This window comes from Fukomys damarensis, unplaced genomic scaffold (genome assembly GCF_012274545.1).
Source record: "Fukomys damarensis isolate Sample0158 unplaced genomic scaffold, DMR_v1.0_HiC HiC_scaffold_13, whole genome shotgun sequence".
Taxonomy (NCBI): Eukaryota; Metazoa; Chordata; class Mammalia; order Rodentia; family Bathyergidae; genus Fukomys; species Fukomys damarensis.
In genome coordinates, this window is record NW_022900925.1 from 10711831 (window position 1) to 10730041 (window position 18211).

Consider the following 18211-nt stretch of genomic DNA (forward strand, 5'->3'; position numbering starts at 1 on the left):
CACCACCTAACCCCAAAAAAAAAAAAAAAAAAAAAAAAAAAAAAAAAAAAAAAAAAACTTGCCTCTAATCATTCTGTCCTCGAAACTGAAAGTTCAGGCTGGGGATTTAGCTCAGTGGTTCCGGTGTGCCTGCCTTGCAAAGATAAGGACTTTAGTTTGATCCCCAGTACAAAAAAAAAAAAAAGCCTGAATGTCCAAACCACAAAGAACATACCAGTCCTGGGATGGGGGAGAGTATAGGGAGACAGTGGATGGACAGTTAAATCCTTACCTGCAACACCTGCTGAATGCTCCGAAGCCAAGAGACACAGTGCTGCTGGAACATGTCTGTGGGACTTTCCCCAACCAGCAGGGACAGCAGGCATAGGCCCTCAAACCTTATAAGCAAGGAGAGAGCATACCAGATGGGTGGAAACTGTACTTCAGATAAATCCAGTGACTATTCTTTCATTCTTGCTGGGCTATAGCAAGACTTCACCCTCAGACCCACCATGATTCCTACTTCCTGAAATGCTTGGCAGTAATAACTCCAGGTGGGAAACAGAAAATTTGGAAACTGCAAAGAGTGGGTTCAATTCAGGTAAGTTCACAAAAGAATGAAACTCCCAGGCTGGGTTTTAGCTCAGTAGAACCACGCCTGCTTTGCCAGCACAAGGTCCTGAATTCAACACCCACTACCATAAAAAAATTAAATTAAAAAAAAAAAAACTGAAACTCCCAACCTTCCTGGGAATGGAGAAATTTCTTGAATCCATAGAAGGGTTACAGTGGATAGACAGATGCACATATAGCCCACTTCCTAAGGGAACATCCTCCTGGGAAAAAATATTGAAAGACTTACCGAGTTTTCAAGGAACCAAGACATGCATTACTGAGATTCACCAATGCCCCAACAGCAGAAAGGTTCTGGAAGAAAGAAAATGGGAGTCCAGAATAGGACATTAAAGACGGAGGAGGAAAAAAAAAAAAAAGAGGGAGGAGAAACTCTCCAACACCTTCCCTGCCCCAGTGTCAGTCTTTCTAAAGTCTTCCCTTTTCTAAGACCAAAAGGCTAGTCCTTCAGAGGTCTTTAACCAGTGCTCTTTTCTCTCCTGTGGGTAACAAACACAGCAGCTCTCATCAATCTCTCCTCAAGCTCAATCTTGCCTGACCCCTTCCCCCATGTCTTACCTCATGATCAGAGCTAACAGAGGACAGACAAAATTCTATAGATCTGCTTCATTTCTGCATCCCTAGACAGCACCACGCATAGAGGAAACATCCAGAAATGCTTGCTCAATGAACACTGAACTCATCCCTATCCTTCTTCCTTAACCCTTAAACAAATCTTCCTCTTCATATTCCTAGCTTCCCTGCATCTGAAGAACATCAACACAGGTCTATTCAAGCAGAGTACTCCCTCTAATCCTTCCCTTCCCTCATAAACTAGAGCCCAGGAAAGATGTTTCCTCACCAGCCCTTCCATAAGTAACTTCTCCATCACCTAAAAGGCAAAACTCTCATGGTCCTCTACCTCCCTATTACACATGGCACCAGGCAAAGGAAGACAAAAATGAATACATAAGGCCCCTGCTCTTCTCTGATGGAGGAAAACAGCCATTCATTTTTTCAATAAACATGTACTTGGACTTTCAGGAAGATGGCAGAGTGGTGAACAGCAGAGAAACAACTTCTCCAAGACTTGGTGTCCAGTCACTGGAATAATATACTAACATGAGAAAGGAGAACAGTGGGTTCCCAGGACCCAGAAAGGTTCTGAAGTCAGACTTGAAGACCACAGGGGGTATAAAAAGACTTCAACAGTGCTTTCTCCAAGCCCTGGCTCGCAGTATAGAAGGCAAGGCTCAAACCTAGAGATGCACAGTGACTACTGGTGATCCCCAAGGCCTCCACACAGATACACATCAGTGGAATGGAGCAGAAGATATAGGGGACTGCAGTGGCTGGTGAGTTATTTGGGTTCAGATGTCCCCTAGAAAAGGGTGATTGGCTGGTAGCCATCTTGGAGAGGGGCCAACTGAGCTCAGAACTCAGCTGGGGGCTATAGCATCTAGTGTCTCCTAGTGTCAGGATTAAGTCGGAAACCAAGTTGCCAGCAGGAGGTCAAGAAGCTGAGTATGAGGAGCCAAGTTCAAGCCAGCAGGGAGCTGAGTTCAAGCCAGCAAGAAGCACAGGGAGTACTGCAGGCTGAACAAAGTGGGTTCCGTTCCATCCTCACAGCCAGAAACCAACCTGAACTTCAGTGGAACTAAAGGCATAGGCTTGCTGGGATTATCCACTACCCTGCTGTAAATCTACAGCTGGCTTACTGGGATTAATCAATATGGATCTGGGCAATTTGTCTACCAGTGACAGCAGAAACACCCTGAAGTAGATTTTCTCGTTTTGTTTTCTTTTTTGTCTTTGTTCTTCTTTTTATAAATGTGAAAAGTTCCTAGTTGTTCTTGTTATATTTCTTCCTCCTTCACCAGTTTCCCGAAGTTTGTGTAATCTTCTTTTGTTCTCCAATCTTGCTTCTAATATCTTCTTTCTTTCTTCTTTTTCTTCCTCCTCCTCCTCCCCTTCCTTCTTCTTCTACTATTGCTCTTATTTTTTTCCTCCTAATCCCTTTTACATTTCCTTCCTTGAGGGTAAAATCACCATATTGAGGGCATATTTACTGTAAATAATTCTCTGGTTTTAGATTTTGTTATATAACCACAAATACAATTCACACAGTTAAAGGTAGCAAATTAATAGCTACACAGTCTGTCATTCTTTAGGCTGTGTTTGATGCTATTGTTACTGCCGATTGTACTATTTTAGCCAAGGTTCATGCCTAAAGGTCATAAGCAATACTACAAGCCAGTATCAATTTGGCTAGACCAAATAAGCAGCAACTTCTCATCCCCAATAAATTGAAGAAGTAGGACCACCTTGCAAAAGACTCAAAATCTAAAAGCCAGCTACACCAGGAAGACATCTTTGAAAAGTGGTCATTTCTCAAAGTTTCTAAATACTAGCAATAAAGCTACCTAACATAAGCAATTTATAAGCATCAACTCAGGAATATAAATAAATAAATACACACACACACACACACACACACACACACACACACACACACACACACACATATATAAAACACTTAAGCAAGATGTAACCCAACTTCCCGCTCACCAAAAGCAAATCCAGGGAGCAATGAGGTGGAACAATTCACATAAACCTGTACTTAACATTTATTTCCTAAGAAACTTTTGTTTTATGTGCTGAGAAGCATACTTTCTAGTCAGAGACAGAAAATAAACCAATGACATATATACAGGTTGAACATTCCTAGTCAGAATACCCAAAATCTAACTGCTCTAAAATTCAAAACACTCCGAAAGCTGAAGTGACACAAGTAAAAAAATCCTCACTTGACCTAATATAACAGGATTTAAGGCAAAACACAGTTGTACAATAGTTTGTTCACTGTCTGAAAGAGAAAAGCAGCTGCCTTTAGCTCTGATTTGTCTTTTCTGTATGCCTGCTTATATTCCTTCACAAAGGATAATAAAATGCCCAAAAGGATAATAAAATGCAGACCACTCAATGGCAGACTTCCTACAATGTTGCACATAGGGCCAAGACCTGTGTGGATTACTCACTGTTTTGTTTGCTTTTGCTTTTTTTGCATTTATCGTATGTACATATTGTTGAATCAAAAAAAGGTTGTAGATACCCCTACGGGTAACAGTGATTTAAAAAGTACGTAAGTTTCCCTCCAGCACATGCCAATGAACGTGATAATAGAAATAATGAAGATGACATCAACAATGTAGAAAGTTACTTAAATGATATAGTGAAACGTGTGAAGGGCTTATTAAACAAAGATAACATGCACTCATAATGGAACAAGAAATCATGTCAGGTGGGCATGATGGTGCATTCCTATAATTCTAGCACTTAGGAGGCTGAGGCAGGCAAATCACTGTGAATTTGACGCCAGCTTGGGTTACACAGTGAGTTCAAGGCCAGCCTGAACTACATACACAGCAAAATTCAGTCTCAAAGGAGAGGGGAAGCCAGGCACAGTGGTGCATGCCTATAATTCCAGCACACAGCAGGCTGAAGAAGGGGGATCACTGTGAGTTCAAGAACAGCCTGGGCTACATAGTGAGTTCCAGGTCAGTCTCATCCCTGTCTCAAAACAACCAAAAAAGGCAGGGGTGGGGGGATAAATGTCAGTTTATAAAACCAAAGTTTATAAAATCAAAATATGAACAAGGCAAATAACTGCAGGAAACATTTCAAAAATCAATCCAAGCAACTTAGGCATGGTGGCACATGCCTGTAATCCCAGCACTTAAGAGCCTAAAGCAAGAGGATCATCAGGTGTTTGAGATCAGCCCCGGCTACAGTGAACTAAAGGCCAACCTCAACTGCGTAGTGAGACCTTGTCTCAAAAAAATAAATAAAAAATCCATCCAGCAGAATGCCTCCTCAGATCCAAAGGATCTAATTCCTAGTCTCACAACTGTTTCTGACATTTCATCTCACTCCCAAATGACAAAATAGAGTGCACAAGAGCACAAGTGCATGCTGAAGGCCACTGTTTGCTGGTACTGGTGTCCAACAGCCAATACAAGACTTCTGGTGATACTCCTGCACTGCTTACTTGCCCCAAACATTTTTCCATTGTATTAACTGTATTCCTAACACTCTTAAGAAGCTGAGGCAGGAGGATAATAAATTACAGCTCAGCCTGGGCAACTGAGAGATTTAGCAACACCCTATCTCAAAATAAAAAAACAGGGTAAGGGTTGGGATATAGCTCACTGTAAAGGCCCTTGTGTCAATCCCTAGTACAAAAAAATCAAACGAACAAAAAATATACATAGTACAAGGACACTTGGGCACTCAAACATCTAACAGAGAACAAACCAGTCTTTACTAGAAAAGACTGGCAAGGAATGACCAGTGTGGTAAGAGAATTCAGAATGGTACCCTGAAGGTCAAGGAAGACAGATTTTGATTTTTGTCATACTGAGGATCAAATTCACGGCCTTCTGCTGAATAACACCTCTGGCCCTTTTTATTTGGAAACAGTCTTGTTAAGGCTGGACTCCAACCCGTGATCTTCATTCTCCTAAGGAGCTGAGATTACAGGTGTGTACCATTGGGCCCAGTTTTAAGATAGTTTCTTAAGTGCTCACTTCAGCAGCACCTGTACTAAAATTGGAAAAAGAGTTTTTTAAGAAGGAATAATCAACTATCAAATGATACAGATGGATCAAATAACATGAAAACTCAAATTTGGCCATGAACTTTTTTTTTTTGAAGTGGGGCAAGGTGGGGATTGAAACCAAGGCAGAGTTGAGTAGGAAGGCAATAAACTGGCAAAGTGTTAAATTTGAATGACAAAAGCACCATAAGGTGGGGCGATTTGAAATATTTGTGTATGCCTGAAATTTTTCTAAGATTTTGGCAATCATATTAAAAAACAAATATAAGCCTAGTTGTACAAGTATGGGTGAGGGAAGTTGCATATACTGTTTATGTAAAACAAAAAGTGTAATAAGAAGCAGTTAATATCATATGTGGTCAGAAACGGCTTCCTAGAGGCAGTAACAAATATGCAGTGAATTGGAGGGATCTAGGATGCAGTTCAGGCATTTCAAAAGAAGAGTAACTACGAAAGTCTTGAAGCAAGAAGGCCCCATCCTACTTGCCACCACCACAGCCTAACTAAAGGATTTTAAAGGCAACAAATAGGTCAGGATTTTACTGTAAAAAGCTCACTCCAATTATTGTGCAGAGAACGGAGTAAGAGTGCACGACTGGTCAAGGAAACCAGTTAGATTACTGCTACAACGAGAAAGAAACTGCACTAAAGCCAGAAGTGGTGGCGTATACCTGAAACCCCAGCGCTTGGAAGGCTGAGGCAAGACGATCACCATGAGGTCACCAGTAAGAGCTCGGTAAAATTTATATTTTGAATACGTCTATTAACCCACTGAAAACTACCATTAAAACAAATTATCTCCAGAACAGGCTGCAGGTCATTTTGCTAATGAGTGACCCGGCCACAAACTGAATGTGTTCCTAAGTAACTACCAGCTTAGAAACAGAGATATGGGGCGTAATCTTTTCCCTAAAGTAACGGCGGATAAAAGAGAAAGACAAGGGCCGGGGATTTAGCTCAGTGGTTCGGTGGCCTGCCTTGCAAGCGCAATCCCCGGTACCAAAAAAATAAAAAGAGAGAGAAATACATAAATCTCGTCTGGAACGATGGCTTGAGGCCCTCAGCTCTCCTCCCCTCAACCTCCCCAATGCAACTTCAGTAGAGGGTAACCCCCACGCACAAATGTCCAGGTAACCTCCCCACAGGGCTGGCGGCAAACGAGGTTCTGACTTACCTGGGCCCCGCCCACCGTCCCATGCAGCCGCAGGAGGCACATGAGCCCCGGCAAATGTGGGGCCGAGCGCACTGGGGGATGCACGGGTGCAACGCCGGACCCCGTTCGCGGCTGCAGCAACCCAGAAACGCTCTCCAGCAGCAGCAAACGAAGACGCGGTCCAGAGTTCATCGCCGAGAGACCCCCGGCACCGCCAGGAACCCCAGCCGGGGAGCCTGCAGAGGGTCCACTCAGAACGGCTGCCGCCATCTTCCCCCGGCTCTGGTGGTGGCGTGGCGCGATGACGCAAACACACCGCGCCGGGCGCCTCCGAGTGAGTGAGCGTGAGGAGGGGGCTGTGGTCCTGCGCACTGGTTAAACGGAGGTGGGTTCTTGGGCTCAGGCTGGCTGGGAGGGAGCATGCGCGCCGGATGCCAGGTGTGGTGATATCCGGGAGTGGCCGGTGGAGTGGGGTGGCGGGGGCCAGGCAGGTGGGTTGGGTCGCACCGGGCTAGAAGCCATCCAGTGGTATTAACAAACACGTGGTCTGAACCAAAGGCGCGGGGGTCTGAAAGATTTCCTTTAAGTGAACGAAGTCTTGGAATTCTCTCCCTGCAGGATTCTGTAATACCTGACCCCCATGTTTGCAATCAGACATTTTAAACCATATTTCCACCCTGCGAAACGATACATTATATGCGCCTTTGTGAAGTCCTGAGTTCGATTACAGGTTGAAAAAAGGGGGGAGAGAGAGAGAAAGTTAAAACAGTACAGAGGCATAAAGTAAAACAGTTCCCTCCTCAGGACCTCCCCAGGTAACATGTATACTTGTCTGTGTACACATATAGTCTATTTTGTAAGAAAAGGATATACACTTGGCTTTTTCACTCAGAGTGGACATCTTAATTTGCTTAGTAAGAATGAAATAGATGAGTCATGGTTTAATAGATTGATTCCTGATGGCTATTGTTTGTGTGTAGTTGTGACTGTCAGATGCAAGTCCTAGAGTCACCTTTTTTTTTTCTTTTCAAAATCCTCTATCCAGGCATTCCATTTCCAAAATACGTTAAACCAGCAAGTTGATTTTTCCCTCATCTCCAGTGCTACTCTTGGTTCTTGGTCTCAACCTGCTGTAGCGGTTGCTGAGAGCTGTAGCATTTACTGTAACATTTGATTACCTGACCAGGAATCAGCCACACACTAATCACTTAGGTCACCAATCGAAGCCCTCATGGAACAAGTGAGGACCTCTCTGGTCCCCCAATGGGAAGGCATGCCCTCAAAGATTTCTCAGAGCCCCCTTGGAGGACTGTAGATGAACTCTGTTGCTCTCTGCTTGCAGCTCTCTGGACCCACAAGAGGACAGGACACTGGTCTGGGCTGGTCTGGACTGATCACTGGATGAGGTAAGACCCTCAGGGGCTCCACAAGAAGTCAGTTCAGTCATACTCAATTCGAGTGAAGGAAGCCCTGATCACCCCTCATTAATCAGGATTCCCAGAGCGGGATTTAACTTCTGAGAGTCTGTTGTATGAATGAGTGAATGAGTGTGAATGGACAGTGTAAGCCATCTGTGCTCCAAGGAGAGGTATCCCTCCAGATCCCATAGCTGTAGAGCATGAGAGGTCAGATTTCCGTGGTTCTGTGGATACATCGTATGGCTAAGGGGCAACTCAAAACCCTGTAGTGGGGGTCCCTGACCAGGCCTGGGATTACAGATGTGCCTATTGCCAGGACAGACCCCGGTCCCTACAAGAAGAGCAGCCAGAACTGACAAGTGCTTGGTTCTTCATTTGAGGGACACCCACCTTAGTCTGTCATAACTCAGTTCAAGGGTATACAACATACGCATAGACAGAATGGATGCAAGTCAGAACAAATCTACGGTCCTTGATTGCATGCTGAAAAACTTCAAAAAAGAATTTCCTAATGACTACAGAGTGAAAAATGAACCCTCAGAAGCTCTGTGCCTTTTGTGAAATTGAATGGCCAAACCTTTGCCCCTGTTGGCCATCTGAAGGGACACTTGATGTTGAAATTGTCTGTCGAGTTTGGAACAGAGAAACAGAGCTCGATGAACAAGGCTATCCTGACCAGTTCCCTTACATTGACTCTTAGCTCAACCTGTGTCAGAGCCTCCCACATTGGCTCCACCCCTGTGTTGACAAAAAGACCATCCTAGTCCTAAAAACAAATCCACAGAGTCATCTGCAAGGCTCTCACATTCAGCCCAAACCAGAAAAGCTTTATCCTGTTCTGCCAGAGAACCCTAAGCAGCCCCTCAGCTCCACCAGCTGTTCCTGATTTCAATGGGCCACTGCCACCTAGAGGTCTACATTTACCACAGCTACCCTTGCCTGCTCTAGGTGTGCCCATAAGTGGCCTCCCAACTCCTCCGCCTGTTCCTGATTCCTCTGGGCTTCCGTCACCTACCCAAATCTCTGCTCCAGAGTCTCTCTGACAGCCCAGAAGCCCCATCAGCCACCACCGTCGCTCTGCCACTCAGCCTGAGGCTCCAGCTCACCTCCAGTTGCTGCTTCATGCCTACCTTGGAGCTCAAAGACATTCATCCAACCAGCTGCCCCTGATGTATTACCAGCTGTTTAGGTCCACTGATCTCCTAAATTGGAAACATCACAACCCATCCTATTTAGAGAAGCGCTAGGGGAATGATAGACCTCCTTACATCCATCTTCCAGACCCACTTACCAACATGGGATGACTGTCAGCAACTCCTTCTGACTCTGTTTAACACTGAGGAACACCACTAAGACATTTTAGATGGGGCCCAAGCCTGGTTAAAATCAAAAGTCCCCAACACTGTGGTTGATCCTGATGCTTGGGTAAATGCAGCCCTCCCCCAAGTGCATCCAGAGTAGGACTATAATACAGAAGGCCATGAAGTGCTACCGACCGTAGGGGAGCAAAGACTGGATTTCACGAGGAGAACAGGGATCTTCAGAAAGGTGGGAGCAGGTTCGGCAGCGACAGTCAGAAACCACACAGCACTGAGTAGTGAAGGTCAAGGTAAGACCACACCTATATACAATCACAAAAGCTAAGACCGCTAAGTCAAGGTAAGCCCACACCTATACGCAGTCAGAAGGGGAAGTTTGTAAAACAAAGGACTGGCTTCAGCATGTCACCTTCAGGATCACCTTCAGGACTTCACAGTCGGGGGCTCAGGGTCAGCACTTTGGCCGCCCGTCCTCTTGTGCCCCAATACCTCCCCACCTCTAGGAACATCTAATTGTTCCTAATCTTTCCTGGGCCCAGAATACAATTCTACAGATAATGAACAAATAGTAATAAAGACAAAATAGAACAGAATTATAAATGAACCCAATGTCCCCAAACTGCAGGCAGAGATGCCAGCTATTCTCTTCACGGCTGACTTCGCATGCGGTGTGTTCCAAGGACTTCCAGGAGGCTTAACCCCATGGGGACGATACCTCGGATCTGGTTTCTGCCAGGTGACCGGCATTGTCACGCAGACTCCACTGGAGTGGTCGTGGCAATGAAGCCTTAAATCAATACCACACTGCTCTCTTCGAAGGCCTCAGAGAAGGAAGCAAAAAGCCAATACACATGTCTAAAGTTATTGAAGTGACCCAGGAACCAATGAAATTCCAGCCAAATTTTATGAGAGACTGTGAAGCCTACAGGGTCTATACACCCTTTGACCCCAAGGCTCCTGAAAATCAACAGATGGTCAGTGTTGCCTTTATTGCACAGTTAGCCTCTGACATTAGAAAAAAAATCCAAAGGGTTGATAGCTTTGCTGGCATGCATGCTACTCAGCTACTTCAGATTGCTCAAAAGGTTTTTATAAATCAAGACAGGGAAGAAAAGAATGACATGAGGCAGACCACAGAGGTGCCCTTTGATCTGCAATGTTAGGGAAGCCTATTCCTGAAGTGCCCGCTAGTGCCAATCCTAACATGGCACCCTCAAGCCTCACAGCCTAAAACTGGCAGCAGACCTTACACCTTAGCAGCTAACCAATGTGCTCGCTGCAAACAGTTTGGACACTGGAAAGATAAGTGCCCCCTCCCTCTGAAGTACACAATGAAATCTGACTATGCAGGCCCACCTCAGCCTGCAGCTCTCCTTTCTCTCTTGGATGACTACAAATAAGACAGTCTATTAGACTGGGCCCCAAGGAGTCCATGGTCATTTTCAGAATTGGGAAAACCTATGACTTTTATGGTGGACAGTGGAGCTGAACATTCATTTGTGACTCAGCCTATTGCTTCCTTGACCTCTTGGTGAACCCAAGTCATTGGCACCACTGGAGTCCCTACTGAAAAGAAATTCTGTCTATGCAGATCCTGTGAGATTGGTGGGCACTTTATTAAACATGAGTTCCAGGGGCCGGGAATTTAGCTCAGCGGTTCGGTGGCCTGCCTTGCAAGCGCAAGGACCCGAGTTCAATCCCCGATACCAAAAAAAAAAAATGAGTTCCTGTACATACCTGAGTGCCCTGTACCTCTTCTGGGATAGGACCTCCTTTCCAAGTTGGAAGCAACCATTTCCTTCACTCCAAACCAGCTAGCCTCCTTTGCATTCAGATCAACCATCCCAGACCTGATTCTGACTCTGACTGTGCCCTGAGAAGAAGAGTGATGCCTACACCAGCCTGAAATGCCTGATAGTCATAATCCTGAGGTTTTAAGAGACTTATTTCCAGGAGTGTGGAGAGACAACTCATCCCCAGGGCCTGCTATCAACTCTGCGCTTCAGTGATCAAACTCTGTCCTACCTCTCATTCCTGTTAAGCAATATCCAAATTCATGAGAGGCTCAACTCAGCATCCAACCCCACATCCCTCACTTAAAATGGTTTGAAATCCTGATGGACTGTCAGTCGCCTTGGAACACTCCTCTCCTCCAGTAAAGAAGCCCAATGGGGATTATTTGCCAGTGCAGGACCTCCATGTCATCAATTCTTACCACCACAACTCTGCACTCGGCAGTTCACAATCTTTATACCCTCCTGGGTTTACTTCCCCATGATGTTGCCTGGTTCACATGCGTGGACCTAAAAGATCCCTTCTTCTGTCTATAGGTCACCCTGTGAGCCAGCCCATCTTCACCTTTGAATGAGAGGACCCAAGATGGGATGAAAGGCCAATTTACCTGGACCCATCTCTCGAAGGTTTTCAAGAAACCTGCCCCGCCATGCTCTTTAGAGAAGCACTAGCCATGGATCTGGCCCAGTTTCTACATGCTGATTTCAACTGCACCTTGCTACAGTTTGTAAATGATCTGCTTATTTAAAGCTCAAATTGCTGGGGATTTAGCTCAGTGGTTCAGTGGCCTGCCTCGCAAGCACAAGGACCCGAGTTCAATCCCTGGTACCAAAAAAAAAAAAAAAAAAAACTCAAATAAATCAGACTGCTAAAAGGGAGTCCAGGCCATTCTCCACCATCTATTGGCCACAGGTTATAAAGTCTCCTGGAAGAAAGCTCAAATATGCAAGCCCAAAATGTATTACCTAGGAATTGACTGAAAACCAGGACTCAGACAGCCAGACATGGTGGCCCATGCCTGTAATCCCGGCACTCGGGAGGCTGAGGCAGGAGGATTGCTGTGAGTTTGAGACCAGCCTGGGCTACACAGTGAGTTCCAGGTCAGTCTCAACTACATAGTGAGACCCTGTCTCAAAACAACAACAAAAAAAAAAAAAAAAGAAAGAAAAAAGAAAAAGGACTCAGACACCTGGCCCCAGAGAGAAAGGAAGTCATTTGCTTTATCCCAAGACCTGACAATAAAAGACAACTTAGAGAATTTCTGGGGGCTGCAGAATTCTGCCAAATATGGATACCCATATTCACCAAAAAGGTTATGCCCCTATATGACGTGCTGACAAGAAAGGAAAATGAGAGGACTGTTAAATTGGACCTTAGAGCAGGTTGAATCCTTCCAAACAATAAAACAAGCGGTGTCAGTGGCCCCATCCTTCAGCATTCCTGGTGTGACCAAAGCCTTTTACCTGTTCATCAATGAACAGAGACATGTAGCATCATGGGTCCTGACCCAAAAAGTTATCCTTTGGGAGAGGCCTATTGCAAACCTGTCAAACAACTTAGACTCTGTAGCCAAGGGCTGGACTCCTTGCCCTGATAGCTCTGACAGGAACCATCCTCATGATTAAAGAAGCTGACAAATTGACCCTAGGACAAAATCTGACAGTTCGGGTGACACATGCTGTTCTAGAACTACTCAACAGTCAGGGATATCATTGGCTCTCAAACAGCCATGTCACTCAGTATCAATGATGGTTTTGTGAAAATCACCGACTCACTTTCCAGTTGACTAAATCTCTGAACCCAGTACCTTCTTGCCCACTGAGCTTCATCCCACAGACCACAACTGTCTATCCCTGACTGATGAACTTTTCACAAGTCTGTGGGACCTACAGATGGGACCCTTGTCTGATGCTGAGTACACCCTGTTCACAGTTAGAAGTAGCTTAGTCAAAGATGGAATGCATCAGGTTGGATATGCTATTGTCACCACAGAAGAGGTGCTCCTAGTTGGGCCTCTTCCTCAAAACTTGTCTGCTCAGTGAGAATTATGGACCCTGATACAAGCCCTCAACTGGGCAAAAGGAAAGAAAGTAAACATCTATACTGATTCAAGGTATGCTTTCACCACTGTCCATGTCCATGGCATGTTGTATAAGGAATGTGTACGTCTCGTGGCAGAAGGAAACAAATTAAAAACAAGGTTGAAATTCTCAGCTCTTGACTGCAATTTGGAAACCTAAAAAGGCCGCCATTATCCATTGCAAAGGGCAACAGAAAATAAAAGACACTATCACCCTTGGAAACCACAAGGCAAATGAGGCCATAAAATTGGCAGCCAAGGACTCCACCTGGAGGATTTAAGAGAGAATCTGGAAGCTCAACATGAAATATCCCTTGATACCATACTTAGTCTCTGTAGCAAGCCCATCTGCTATCCCAAGGAAGAAAATACATGGACACAACAAGAAGTTGCTCACATGGGCCAAATGGTGCCTGGACTCTGCCAAATGAACAAATGGTCGTCCCACAAAAGCTGGCTTATGCCTGGGTAAAATATCATCATAACATCACGCATAGAGAAAAGATTGCTACAAATGAACTTCTAAGCCATTACTATTATATCCCTAAATTAGCCTCAATCTGTGCCTCTGTTAGTCAGAGATGTCAAACTTGTGCAATGACTGAGCCTCCATCTGGGCCTAAACCTCCACCTGGTATCCAACATGCTGGACTTTGCTGTTTTGAAGACCTACAAGTAGACTTTACAGAGGTCAAACCATGTAGAGTCTCCAAATATCTTCTGGTGCTTGTCTGTACCTATTCTGGATGGCCAGAATGATTTCCTACAAAAATTGAAAAAGCCACTGAAGTCTGCTGAAAGAAATTATTCCTAGGTATGGGCTACCCTTAACCATAGGCATCAACAATGGACCTACTTTTGTGGTGGAAATAACCTGGAAACTGACTAAAGAACTGAAATTAAATGGAATTTATGTACAGCTTATAAGCCACAAAGCTCTGGAAAGGTTGAAAGGATGAATAGGACTTTAAAATCAATATTGACTAAATATCACCAAGAAACTCAGGAGCCATGGATAGATTTACTCCCCATGGCCCTTCTCAGGGTCGGAGTTCACCAGGACCCATACGATATACACCCTTTGAAGTTTTGTGCAGGAGACTTCCTCCTATAATTATAGATCTCCAGGGAGACCTACACCAGCTAGGTAACATCCCTGCAGGAACAACTTAAACAATTAGGGAATACTTTTTCTCAGATACCAAGAAACATAGCTGAAAAACCAGCCATACCCACATGCACACCTGCCCATACATATACCCCTGGGGATATGGTTGGGTAAAAGATTGGAAAAAGGAGCTTTTATAGCCAATCTGGAAGGACCTTATATGTTCATACTAACCACCCCCACCACTATTAAATTTTCAGAAATTCAGCTGTGGGTCCCATTACTCTTAGATCAAGAAGGGCTCACCTGGACAACTGCTGGGAGGCCTGCCCAGATGAGTCAACTCCCCTAAAAATTACCCTGAGGAAACAACACACCTAAAGCCCTGTACCTACCACTCTGGAAGCTGACAGGCCTATGCACAGCTGACACTCCAACTTTGGAATGAACTGTGGACAACTGAGCTGCTTGTTTTATGAGGTGTTGGGACTAATTACCCTTGTTTGTTACTGTTAGTTGGCTTCTGGTATGCCATACCACTACATATGCAACTGTACAAAGATGTTTCCTATTGTTGATCTGTATCTGCTCCTACTTGGTCTGCTTGGCCTTTATTCTTGCCAGGCAAACTCAGGGCACTGGGAGTTCCAAGCCCAACTTTATGGCACCAATCCCATGGTGATCCTCAACAGGACTAGATGGGATCCCTCCCAGCCTACTGTGTATTTGTATTTCGATGCATGTCCTATTGAAACCAAAAACCCAGGCCAGAATTCCTATTTCACGGGGTGTGGAGGGTTAAGCTGGGAACGAGAATATCAAACCAATAACAAATATGTCTGTCCTGAATGGCGCCAGCCACCTGGAGGCCAAGGGCGTCTGAGCCACTGTAGGGATATTCTAGATTGGTTCTGCCTCTATTGGGACTGCCCCATGGACTATGGGGGATACCTGAATACACCCTTAACCCAGCTCCCATCGAACCCTAATTGCCAACAAGGGACTTGTAACCCTATAAGATACACTATCCAGGACCCCACCAACCAAGAGTGGGCAAACAGTCGCCGGATGAGTGTCCGAGTAGATGGTAGGGGAAGAGACCCGGGGGTAATCATAAGAATCCAAAAAGTCTGGGCCCCTTCACCCCCTGTCATTATACCTACACCAAGGCCACCACTGTTCCCATTGGCCCCTGAGCCCAAGGGAAACCTTACTGATCCACCCACACCTAACCTGCATACCTCTTGAACACATACACAATCTAATCATAGTGTACTTTGATATGTTCAAACAAAGGGGGGGAAATAAAGCAGGAAATGAATTGCTCTCAGTTGGAAGACCCCATCCTTTAGTAAGCCTTTTGTTTTCCAGTAAGTTTTTGTTTTTCAAGAATGATGTAACCTCTTGAGCCTCTTCCTGCCATATGTAAAATAGGTGAAACCAGAATGTGACTTTTGACCAATCATGTAATACCTTCCTGTTCCTGCCTTACGTTAAAAAAAAAGGTGAAGGGGAAAAAAAAGGTGAAGGGCTGGGGATTTAGCTTAGTGGTTCCACTACCTGCCTTGCAAGTGCAAGGTCCTGAGTTCGATTTCCATTGTGGGGGATACAAACTGAAATACAAGCTCCATGAGAGCCCCCTTTTCTTCACTCTTTTATTCCATCAACTGTAACAGTGCCTGCCTAACATGTAATAAGTGCTCAATAAATGTTTGTTGAGTAAATAAACTTTTAGATGAAGGAGAATGCTTATCTTTTATTGGTAGTGGCTGGTTTTTGTTTTTGTTCCTAGTGTTTATTTTTACAGTTTCGGGGACTGAACCCAGAGTCTTAGTATTATAGATAGCTGAATTAGGTAGGAATATAGGGAATCAGACAAGGCTAGACCCTTGGGGGAGTCAGTGCAGAGGATGAGTACACATTACAACTGTGGCTGGAGATACATCTGTTGGAGGCCAGGACTCAATATACAGATGAAATAACCAGGCCTACATACCTCCTCAGGGGATAAGATAATCACTTGGTCCAATAAAGTCTAGATAGACATCAGTCACCCCAGTAGGTGACCAAGACCCCCTGATCCATCCCTTCCTAAAGAAAGTATTTGTTTGCTCCATGTACACTTGCTACGTGTCCTGCTTCCTCATTGGGTTGATAGTACCTAAGCCACTATACTTATAATCTTATTGGTTGATCATAGTTTTGACCCACATTGTATCCACCTTGTGATTTTTGCTCTATGAAATTTCCTTTCAAAAGTGGGCTTGTTCACAACCCACTTTTGAGTCCCCTCCTGTCTCTCAAGAGCTGTCTCTCTCAATAAGTTTTCCTGCTCTTAACCTGTTCTTTTGAATTCATTCTTTGTGATTTGGGGGAGTGCAAACTCTGTGTATCTGATATCTAGCAGATTGGGAGTTACATTTATTTCCCCTATATCATTAGCACTGAGCTACATCTCATCTCTTTTGTTTTTTGTTTTTTGAGACAGGGTCTCATTATGGAGTTCACCAGGCCTGAAACTCTTGGCTATCCTCCTGCCTTAGGCTTCAGAGTGCTGGGATTATGGACATAGGCCACCATGCCTGTGTTCATCTCTTTTTTTTATATTTTATTTTAAGATAGAATCATTCTAGGTTGCTAAATTGCCCAGGCTGGGTTCAATCTCACAATCCTCAAAAAACAAAACAAGACAAAAAAACTTAGAATCCTCCTGCCCCAGCCTTCCACAGTGCTGGGGTTACAGGTGCACAGCACCACACCCAGTAAGAATACCTGTTTTTAATATTGATAGGTACTGGGCCAGGGATATAGCTCAGTAATTCCGGCACCTGCCTTGCAAATGCAAGGACCCGAGTTTGAAACCCGGTACCAAAAAAGAGAAAAGAATATGCTAAAAGTTTGTTGGGGGTTTAGCTTAGTGGTTCTGGTGCCTGCCTCACAAGGGCCCGAGTTCAATCCCTGGTACAAAAAAAAAAAAAAAAAAAATTGCTGCTGATTTCTGAGAGAGGGAGGGAGCAGAGAGGGGGGGGGAGGGAGAGAGACAGAGAGAGACAGAGAGAGGGAAAGGGAGGGGGAGGGAGAGGGAGAGACAGACAGACTGGCAAAATGACCTTTAGAAAGATTACATCAATTTATACTTCTGCCAGTTTTGTGCTGTAGTGCTCTGTAACTATACTCTCCTAACATAAACTTTATATTTATAGATTTGTCAATCCAAATAATCAAGACTATCTCCTCCTTTTACCTTGCTTTCCCTAATCTTTAGTTAAACAGAATAACTTTTTATATGTTTAATGTACATTTCTATTTCTTTTTAATTATTTTTTCATGTCCTTTGTTTTTATCTTACTAATTTCTAGGAATTATTTGTAAATATGGGAAATTATTCCCTTTTATGCATTACCAGAGGTTTGTACCAGTTTGTCTTTTTTATTTATTTTATTTTTTTGGTACCAGGACCTTGCACTTGTGAGGCAGGCATATTATTATTTTTAAAGCTCAGTCTTTTGGAAGTAAGGTGTGGTTAAGGGTGCAGACTCTGGATCCAGACTGCTGGATTCAAACACCAACTTTGCTTCTTACTAGTTGTGTAATTCTATCACTTGGTTACCTGTGCCTCTAATTCTCATCTGTAAAATTAGAATAATCATAAAACCTTCACCCCTAGAGTAGTATTAAAAGGTTTGATTGTAAAACATTTAGAACAACAATTTACACATTGTAAATACAATAAAGTATTAACTATTATTATAACCCTGGGACTTCATATCTTGCGAGGCCTTGCTCAACCTCCAAAATTATTTTTTTATTTTTTCCCTAAAATTTTCTTTTTTGAATTTTTTGTTTGTTTCTGGCTTTTGTTTTTGTTTTGAGACTCATGATATAGTTCAGGCTGGCCTTGAACTCACTATGTAGTCCAGGCTGGCCTTGAACTCCCAGAAATCCTCCTGCCCCAGCTTCCTGAGTGCTGGGACTATAGGTAGGTGCCACCACCCACAGCCTAAAACTTTCAAAATTTTACTCTGTTTAGATCTTCAGTTTATCTGGATTTCATTTGTTTAATACAAGAGATCTAAAGATCCAACTTCTTTTTTTTTTCTTTTTTTTTTTTTTTTTTTTTTTTTTTTTTTTTT

At 44.0% G+C, this 18211-nt stretch overlaps 1 protein-coding gene and 1 long non-coding RNA gene across 2 annotated transcripts in view; one reads left to right on the forward strand and one right to left on the reverse strand.

Moving 5' to 3' along the window:
- The window catches only part of Pelp1 (proline, glutamate and leucine rich protein 1), a 19797-nt gene extending 13127 nt beyond the window's left edge, over positions 1–6670 (reverse strand). The window contains exons 1-3 of the mRNA XM_010605769.3: positions 6381–6670; positions 842–906; positions 272–377 (exon numbers count right to left, since the gene is read on the reverse strand). Coding sequence (XP_010604071.2) covers positions 272–377; positions 842–906; positions 6381–6629 — 420 coding nt within the window. The 5' untranslated portion in view covers positions 6630–6670. The remainder of the gene's footprint in view (positions 1–271; positions 378–841; positions 907–6380) is intronic.
- LOC104849365 lies at positions 6615–15509 on the forward strand. Its single transcript, XR_776736.3, has 3 exons — positions 6615–6744; positions 7702–7765; positions 14339–15509. It is a non-coding gene; the product is annotated as an uncharacterized LOC104849365 (long non-coding RNA).
- Positions 15510–18211: the final 2702 nt, after the last annotated feature.